Raw genomic sequence first — 9,204 nt, forward strand, 5'->3', positions numbered from 1 at the left:
GTTCTGATTGGATTGTCAGAATTTTTTTGTTAGTAATAAGAGAGCTGTTGCTCCTGATTATGGCGTGTGGACACGCCCTGATGACCTGAATGATGGAAGTTTTGGATATCATGAGTTACTTGCTGTCCTCGATACTGATTACAACTCGAAGACGTCGAGGAGGACACGTTGCAACTGTTGTTCATAAGCGTGGTTGTGTTGTTGCTTTGGATAGCGAATGGCCATGACTGTAATTAAAATCATTCTTACTATACTGCTGACTCGAATATTTGAATGCCTTGATTATGAAGTAGATCGCGATACGCATTATTGACTTTTTCGAGTATTATTAAAATTGTAAAATACTGATTAATTATAAGTATCGATATATCGATAGTGTGTTGTAAATTAGATATTTATTTATGTATTATTACGAGATCACACTTTTTTTTAAATGTCAACTTAAATTTATTTGAATTTACATAAAAATATAATTTAAATTTACATAGCAAAATAACATTTTTAATAATTTTACAGATAGAATAACGTTCTTTGATCTTCGCGAAAGGAGGGCAACAAGAGACCAACTATTTCGCGGCGGAAAGCGGTATGCTTCTTCAAACAACGAAACTAACTTAGAATTAATGGTAGTAAAGGATGGGTGGAAGGTTTTGGAGTGATTCGATCCACCTGGACAGACATAAACAGAGTAGATGACTGCGAAGACGGCGCTCGCAACTCCGAGTGGATCCACCTGGTTTCTATGTTATTTTACGGAATCGTTATCAAGTCGAAAGTCTGATCGTAAGAACGAGAAATAGTTTGGAAATAACTCGCACTTCAGATTCCCGTTAAAATTAGATAAATTAACAATTTTATTTAATCCCATATTTTATGGAATGCAAATTTAATGAAATTTGTATCAAAAAATAACAATTAAATTCTTCATGAAAAAGGTCTTAAAAAGTACTTGACACTTAGATTTTTTTAGAGATTCTCTTTTCATTAAATCTATTTTTTCTAACAATTCTCTGATTAATGAGTTAATTGTTAATTAATGAACAATTTTGCTTGTTTATTGTACTATTTTTATGTACATTTTTTAATATTAGTATGCATATAATTGTTGTTATTAAAGTTAATTAAAGTTTAACTGCAATTTCGTAAAATATAAAAGGAGGAAAACTTGCTCAAATTTTAATGCTAATTTTAATGAAAATAGAAATGGGCACTCACCAAAGCCAGCGACAAGGATTTCGTGGTTTCAGTATGAGTTTCACCATCATCTTGAAGTACTGCTCTTAGGTGAGCAATGTATGTTGCGGCTAAACGCAAGGTATCTAATTTACTCAACTTGCTATCGGCGGGTATCCATGGTAATGTCGTTTTTAGTCTACAAAATGCTTTGCTTAATATTCGCATCCTCGCTCGTTCACGGGCATTAGCAGCGTTTCGCGGAGCGCGACTGTCCATGTCGTCCTTCATGTATTTTTCCTCTGAAGGATATTCCTCCAACGACGATGTCGAAGCTCGCCGTTTTCGAGGCATTCTACTGTATAATAACAGTTACTGTTAATTAATTATTAGATAATTATATTTTGGTAAATTAAGATACGTAATTATCGCAATAAAGAAGATTTTTTATTAATTAATCAAAGAATGATTCCAGCTTTTTTCTTTATCATATTAGAAACTTCTATTTTATTTCTTTGAAAAATAGAATTTATTAACACGTCTCTTTCCTTACACATGCCAACAAAAAAGTGTAAGATAATTATCCATTGAATAAAAAGTACTGAAGTTCTTATTTTTCTCTTTTATATTGAAGATTTAAAATCAAACGAATCAAACTGTACAGCAAAGCTGTGTTTTACAATGCAAGAATAATTAATCGATAAATGATAGCAAAAACAATAAATAATTAATTATAAGCAAAGATAATATAATTATATCGAATGCGAAGCTTTACTTTTTTATGCCGTATTTTTTTTACAGTAAAAAATTATATAAATTTTTCTGTAGCTGAATTCTATTTATTACTTTAGATAAATGCTGATAGTATCATTTTCTTTTTCATTTTGCAAAATGAAGAAGTCTAATAAGGAAACTTCATAAATTGCGAAGTGAATTGTATTTTGTGTTACGAGATTAAAAGAAAAAAAAAAATTTAGAACATCAATTTAAATATCAATTTGAAATTATAAAATTACTTTTAAGAAATAGCTATTTTTAGCAGTTATTTAAGAACAATAACCTTACAATTAGTAATAATAATTTTGGTTATCGTTTAAATCTGCACTTTGCACACGTACAGTTTAACTTTTAAAAGCACAAAACTTTGTTCTATTGTTTGAACACTGTCATATGTAACAACAATAATACTTATAGTAACACTGAAATTTGTATACAAAGAATCACAAATAACAAAGTTTGTAATAACGAAGCTTATAATATGATTATTAATTTAACTCAACTATATTATGATAAAGATAAAAATTCAAAAACCAAAGTAGAAAACTACGCGATCTCACTTTGTGCATTATGAAGAGTGCTATAAGAATTATTTTCTTTTTTAATTGCTACACTTAGAAAATTAGTTTATTGATGTTCTCGTTGTTGTCATATGTCTCTAAACTAATAATTGCAGCACAATTAATATGCAACTGTTCGATACCTATGATCGATTATTCCTTTTTTTATTCACTATCACGAATGTATTGACAGGCCCCTCGCAACAGATCGCGTCTATGGTGTGTAACTAATTGTTAGTCAATGTTCTTAGAGCACAGAAGCTGAAGGCTGGACCGGGTGGAGCAACGCAAATACGAAGAGAATGAGACAAACAAAAGATATATTCGTTGGAGGGACGAAGAGATTTGGGAGGCCCCGAAAACCAGGCGGAGCTTTCGAACATCAGAGTCTCATTCGCCTCATCTCGTTTTCCGAGATGCTGCTCGATCCAATCCGCGGGAACATTGCGGCATTCGTAGCCACCTGGCACATCCTTCCTGGTTTTCTTCCTTTCTTCTCTCTCTTCCTTTTTCTCTCTCTTCCTTTTTCTCTCTCTCTTTCGAAAGTGCAAAGGAGAAGAAACTAAGACTTGTATTAATATCCCACATTAAAAGCAAATGATTTTGAAACTTTTTCACATGAATTTTTAACTTTTACATTGGTGACGATTTCCGATTTGTTAATTGAATTCTGTGGTTTTAATTTTAACACATAATGTAACCGTAAAATAATATTAAAAAAGTGTATTATTCATTTAAATCTCTCTAGATGTTAAATTGATCTTACAATAAATAGAATCGTACATTCCTATTTATTCTATATTTTAATTTAGATGATATTAAAAGATATTAAAAGATATCACTTTCAAAGATTATCTATTAAATAAGCAATATTATTTATATAGAATGACGTTGATATTTTACCAAATATCGAAGATTTTAGTCTCTTATGTCATTATTGCACTTTATTCTTTAAGATAAATGACTTAAGTTTTCATATTAGTCAATTTAACAAAGGGAGGATGCTCCTCCAGAGATATTCTCATAATTATATAATATATATGTATGATATCCTATACTAAAAAATATATTAAATTGTGCTTCACTTCCTTCATGAATCCTTCGCAATAATATCCTGAGCTCAGAGGCTATATTTAACACTCGATTGAAATAATTATCACTTAATCATTTGCACGAGCACATATAGTTGCGTAATTGTTGGTGTACTGGATTATATTAGCATGTAGAACTTCTCGCGTATTCAGAGAAACTGCGATAGAATTTAGTGCGCATTAATTACTATAATATTATTAATATCTAACAATGACTCCAAATTATGCTCTATAGTTTATATGACTATATTTCCCCAGGACACGCTTGTTCTTCTTCATCTATTCAGACTTTTGCTTTAAAGGGAAGGGTCGACTAATCCATAATCCATCGCAAATCTCCGTTAACCGGCAGTCATCCATTTCGTCGAAATTAGGATTCGAAATGGATCCTGTAATATGAGGTTTGCGGTGGCCCCTGCTAATCCTACTTAGAATACTGAAGAAGGCGTTAAGTTATTGCTCGACAAATTTATGAAAGATGTAAGGCAATTTGACACTTTCCGACCTTTTTCTCGCTAACTTGTCTCGTGGAATCATTTAAAAGGTTTGTAACAAATTGTGAAAGTGATATACTTAACACCTAGTTTAAAAAAAAATTGTAGACAGATTTAGTATCTTTTATTAATATATATTCTTTGAAAGATTTAGTATCGATCCTTTTTAATGAAAATATAAAGGATTATTTTAGATATTATAATAATATTGTACATCTTTCTTCGTTTAGAACAGTAATAATTACAATTGCGCTTAAAATACAATTAGGATTTAAGCTGCTTTCCTTTTAGGAGATACTGTCGATATAAATATATTATTCTATCAATAAGATATAATAAATTAGATTTTTTTTTGTAAGACTTCTTATGTTTTCGATAAAAATTCATACATGTCAAAGAGCGATTTTGGAGTGAGCGCGATAAACAATTGCGCAATAATCGATTATATAATACGAAGTATATACTTATTGTTAGTATCATCAATTATTGCGTATTGTTTACCGCGCTGACTCCAAATCGCCTCTTGACATATATGAATTTTGATATTATTCTATCTTATTCATTGAATGCTAAGGTATAGAACATTTGTGTCGACTGTATTTCTTAAAAGAAAAGCAGCCTCAGTTAAAAATACAAATACAACGTGAGAGCAAAATAAATATATTATCTTTATATCAAATTGTATCATCTGTTTATCTTAAAAATATTCTACCATTAGTACCAAACCATTTACTATTTTATTGTAATTTCGCGTTTATTGTAATTTAACTTACATGTATGAATTATATACCTATAAAAATAATTAAATGAAAGTTAAATACATATGCGAATAAGTTGAATAAAATTAATTATTTTAAATCTAATTTATGTGACCTACAAATTACGTTATTAGAATTCAACAAACAATTCTATTTATAATTTTATGTATAATACGAAAAACGTTTGAGAAGTTTACCAAAATACGTACATGTATAAAATATACATTAGACAGATATTAAATATCGCATATATGTTTTATATATATATTATATATGCGATATATAAAGTTCTAATTTAAATTCTATCTTACAGTTTAATACATTATGAATTATAGATATTTTTAAAAGAACAAAAATATTTCCTTAAATTTATTGATATTTGACAACTTCTATACTCTTTTTTTGCTATATTTTTAAAAGTTTTTAGAAAATTTATGCCTGTTTCCACCAACGTAGATTAACTTTACTCTCGGTTCAACTTACTTTTTTTAATTCTAAAAATTAGAAAAAGACGAAGAATAAGTTAAACCGAGATTAAAGTTAATCTACGTTGGTGGAAATGGACATAAATGGAAGAATCTATACAAGAATCAATGGAAAATTCTTCCTTTTAATCAGAAAACATTTAAAAATACTGTTAAAAAGTCAAGAAAAAAATCTTTTTTTTTACTGAATGAAAACTTCGATACAAAATTCAATTTTAATCTCGATTAAGAGAAATTCGACAAGTTCAATTTGTACGAACGGCGCGACCGACGCGACTGATCATGGTAACTTCACGTCGTATCTTCTCGGTTCGCTGTAAGATGGTGCTGATTATGCCGAATAGCGCGACGTGCGTATTTGCGACGGAATTGAGCGAAGTCAACTAGTCAAGTCGTCAAATCGAGTCGAGTGTGTTGTGAGGTACTGTGGTCCCAGTTGTTGCTCACGGATTTTTTGGATAACCGCTCCACGCCTGTGCATGTACGTGCGAGATTGATTTAGGTCCACGCCAAGGGCAGAGGACGATTCATGAACGCGGCGACGATAACGCCGGATTCGCCGCTGCAATCTCGATACAACGACATTTCCGGAAGGCGAATCAACGTCCGCTCGCGGAATTTTTGGCACTGACGGCACGCCATTCAAAAGAACGTGAGTCACGAAATTGCATTAGATACCGCGTGTAATTTCTTTAGAAATCTACCTTCATTGATTGAAGAGGTTAAGTTTTGCGACGTTGACAGTATAGGAAGTGTGGTAATTTGATAGAATTTTTAATTAACGAGGCTTTTCGGAGCTCGCTTTGTTCTCGAAGGTGGCTTTGTTTGAATATTGAACAAAGAAACATCAGTATTTAAAAAAGTTAATAGTTTTTATTTTTTTTAATATTGTGTGTAGTTTATAATAAAACAATTAAAATGTAAAAATTATTTAAATTGAATTGTTAATTAAATATTAGTTATCATTTATGGCGTGTATTTCACATTCTATGAATATAATTTTAAAATTATGAAATAAAAATGAAAAATAAAATTTAAAAAAAAATAAAGTAAATGGTAAAGATTTTATGTATCTTATAAATGTTAATTTTATTATTAACATAATATATTTATAAAAACAATTTATAATATGTTTGTAAATTTTGTCAAAAAATGTCATTCATAAAATTGTTTTCTCATAATGAAAATATGCATATTGAATTGTAATAAATACATAGCGTATTTTTAGATAAATACATACTTTTATCATCTATTTGCAGCTATCTTCTGTAATAATCTATATTTAAACATGTCAGAAGAACATCAGTTGCCTTCTGATTCAGATGAAGATGATGAAGATTATGTTCCTGATGGCGCTGACAGTGATCCAGTGTCTGAAGTAGAATCTGAAGGTGATATTGAGAGTGGTCCAGAGGATGAAAATGATGAAAACAAAAGAGAAAGAGGAAAGAAAGGTGCAAAGAGGTCTAAGAATCGGAAGAGCAAAAAGGCAAAGCGCAGAAGAACTTTAGAAAAATCTAAAGTATCAGAAGAAGAAAGTAAAGAGGAAGAAGAATGTAAAGAGAAAAAAGAGCTCACTGAAGAAGAAGAAAAAAAGAGAGCAGATTCTCTTTGGGCTGACTTTATGAAGGATACAGGTTTGTACAAAATTATAACATATAATGAAATATTACATATAATTACATTGCATAGTTACATAATATGTAACAGGAAAATTTTTTATTACATTAAACAGCTTAATAAGTCATTTATTTTACAGTACAAATTATATATTATTATATATTGTATCTATAATGTCTACAACACAATTTCTAAAGATGCATTTGAGGATTTTTTGGCTTAATGCTATTTATGATATGTTCTTTTCAGCTGAACTTCTTGCACTGTTCATTTTTCCTCGTTTTCTTTTCAGTATGAAGAAAAAATAAATATGAATGAGGGGTGCAAGAAGTTCAGTTAAAATGAACAGACTTTTACATTAGAGTCAATAAAAGTACATTATCTTATTTAAATGAGATTAATACAATATTTAAAGAGATTTAAATAACACATTTATATGTATTTTTACAGCTGTTGTATCGAAGTCCAAGCCACAGAATTCAATCAGCAGATCGAATGACAAATCAGCACCGACCCAGAAGCCGAAAGTCCAAGAAAAAGTCAAGATAACTAAAGTTTTTGAATTTGCGGGTGAAGAAGTAAAGGTCGAGAAGGAAGTATCCGTTGATTCAGCGGAGGCCCGATTATCTCTTTCAACGGCCGAAAATTCCGCCACGAAGCCACCTGAATCCGCATCTCCCGCGATCAAAGAACGCGGACGAGGCGGTATCAGGCGCGTCGGATTAGGCGGCATCTCTTCGGTTCTAGGACAAATTGGAAAAAAGGCTAAAATTAGTACATTAGAAAAGTCTAAATTAGATTGGGACAACTTTAAGAAACAAGAAAACATTGAGGAAGAACTTAATACTCATAACAAAGGCAAGGATGGATATTTAGAACGGCAAGATTTTCTGCAAAGAGCAGATCTACGGCAATTTGAAATCGAAAAACAATTACGAAATACTAGTAGACGTAGTACGCGGTAAATTTGCATTTCCTCGTTTATATGTCTCTTCGAGATGGGACATGGAGATAACAATATCATGGTAGAAGATATTTACTCGCCAATTTGCCAAACTCGAACGCTTGTTGCACACGTTTAGCCTAATTCATTCGAGTTTTGCGCTACATTTTGAGTAATGTGAATAAAAGGAGCCTCGTTTGACTCGATAACGTGCTAACTACGATAGCGATCGGTGATTTTTTTGAGGAACCGATTATTCCAGTGTTTTGAGACTCATTTCTCATGCGTACGTAATATACATAATAGCTTAATTTACTCTCAGCGAGCCTTTGTCTCGGCCTGATAATTGCACAGAACTTCGCATCGAAGCAGATTGTTTGAAGCTTTTGACGCTTCTTGAAAAAATTGTGCCCATGTAGAATATATCCATAAAATATTTTTTTATTTCATTTCACTAGAACGCGATACGTTTGCGTGTGTAGTATCAATATACGCGACATTCTAATAATAACGATTAGTCGAACGTTACGAGTGAGAATGAAGGAATATGTGTTTTAGGTAATATAACAAAATGATAACATAATGACATTAATTGACCTCATTCATGACCACTGCCTTTGGCAATTGTATGTGGAATATTTATAAATGGACCTCTCATAATAGATAGTATATAGATTATGTTGAAATAGTTGTGGCGAATTTTGTATATCATCTTTGTCTCAAATTGTTATATAAGAAGATAGTTCAACACATATATATATATATATATATATATATATATAAAACACAGACATTATTACTTTCATGTAATGTGTATTAGACAACAATAGGTCTCTATCCTTTTTCCATACCTCAGGATTAAACTTCTTATATGGTTCGTCTTTCTTTTTCTTTTCATTTTTAGAGAAAAAAAACAAAAGATGTAATGAATTGTGCAAGAAGTTCAATTCTGAAGTATAGAAAAAGAATAAGCCTAATATATCGAAACATAACATATACATATACTCAATATCCAATTAACAATTCTCGATTCAGCTCAGGTTACAATTTCCTCGAATTTACATTTTAATGTATCCTCAAAATACATTTTAATGTAATTCCATACAAGGACTGCTTTGTGAATTCTTTTGAGAATTCTTTAATAATATTACCGAATAAATTGTCGAAAAGAGAAATGGTATTTGATTCTTTTAAAAATATTAAATCCTAGTTGATATTTTCAGTACATTAAAACTTGCAATCAGTTCTATTAGTAGTAACCAGTCTTCTAATAAAAACTAAATAATACGAAGAAAACGGTTGT

General features: G+C 30.8%; 2 protein-coding genes across 3 annotated transcripts; one reads left to right on the plus strand and one right to left on the minus strand.

Annotated features, from left to right (window-relative positions):
* Nucleotides 1-6: 6 nt before the first annotated feature.
* LOC108755461 (transcription factor 21) lies at nucleotides 7-2,771 on the minus strand. Of its 2 annotated transcripts, none has more exons than XM_018498472.1 (3): nucleotides 2,654-2,771; nucleotides 1,216-1,531; nucleotides 7-227 (listed from the first exon to the last, which is right to left on the minus strand). In XM_018498472.1, the coding sequence occupies exons 2-3, from the start codon at nucleotides 1,525-1,527 to the stop codon at nucleotides 30-32; spliced, it is 510 nt and encodes a 169-aa protein (XP_018353974.1). In that variant the 5' UTR covers nucleotides 1,528-1,531; nucleotides 2,654-2,771; the 3' UTR covers nucleotides 7-29. The 2 variants fall into 2 exon arrangements, with proteins under 2 accessions (XP_018353974.1, XP_018353976.1); XM_018498474.1 differs by having other exon boundaries at nucleotides 1,216-1,528; nucleotides 2,654-2,667.
* A 2,951-nt stretch (nucleotides 2,772-5,722) lies between these two features.
* LOC108755496 (craniofacial development protein 1) lies at nucleotides 5,723-8,651 on the plus strand. The gene is made up of 3 exons (XM_018498528.1): nucleotides 5,723-5,990; nucleotides 6,598-6,975; nucleotides 7,409-8,651. The coding sequence occupies exons 2-3, from the start codon at nucleotides 6,627-6,629 to the stop codon at nucleotides 7,921-7,923; spliced, it is 864 nt and encodes a 287-aa protein (XP_018354030.1). The 5' UTR covers nucleotides 5,723-5,990; nucleotides 6,598-6,626; the 3' UTR covers nucleotides 7,924-8,651.
* The last annotated feature ends 553 nt before the right edge of the window (nucleotides 8,652-9,204 follow it).

The sequence above is a fragment of the Trachymyrmex septentrionalis genome, unplaced genomic scaffold, assembly GCF_001594115.1.
Source record: "Trachymyrmex septentrionalis isolate Tsep2-gDNA-1 unplaced genomic scaffold, Tsep1.0 scaffold87, whole genome shotgun sequence".
NCBI classification, from domain to species: Eukaryota; Metazoa; Arthropoda; class Insecta; order Hymenoptera; family Formicidae; genus Trachymyrmex; species Trachymyrmex septentrionalis.

What these genes read in the sequence shown, in the direction of transcription:
- LOC108755461 (XM_018498472.1), bottom strand. Translation starts at nt 1,527, where the DNA reads ATGCCTCGAAAACGGCGAGCTTCGACATCGTCGTTGGAGGAATATCCT. An exon ending in AATCCTTGTCGCTGGCTTTG is followed by an intron (nt 228 to 1,215) that starts GTGAGTGCCCAT and finishes TTTTAATTACAG; the next exon opens with TCATGGCCATTCGCTATCCA.
- LOC108755496 (XM_018498528.1), top strand. Translation starts at nt 6,627, where the DNA reads ATGTCAGAAGAACATCAGTTGCCTTCTGATTCAGATGAAGATGATGAA. An exon ending in TGACTTTATGAAGGATACAG is followed by an intron (nt 6,976 to 7,408) that starts GTTTGTACAAAA and finishes GTATTTTTACAG; the next exon opens with CTGTTGTATCGAAGTCCAAG.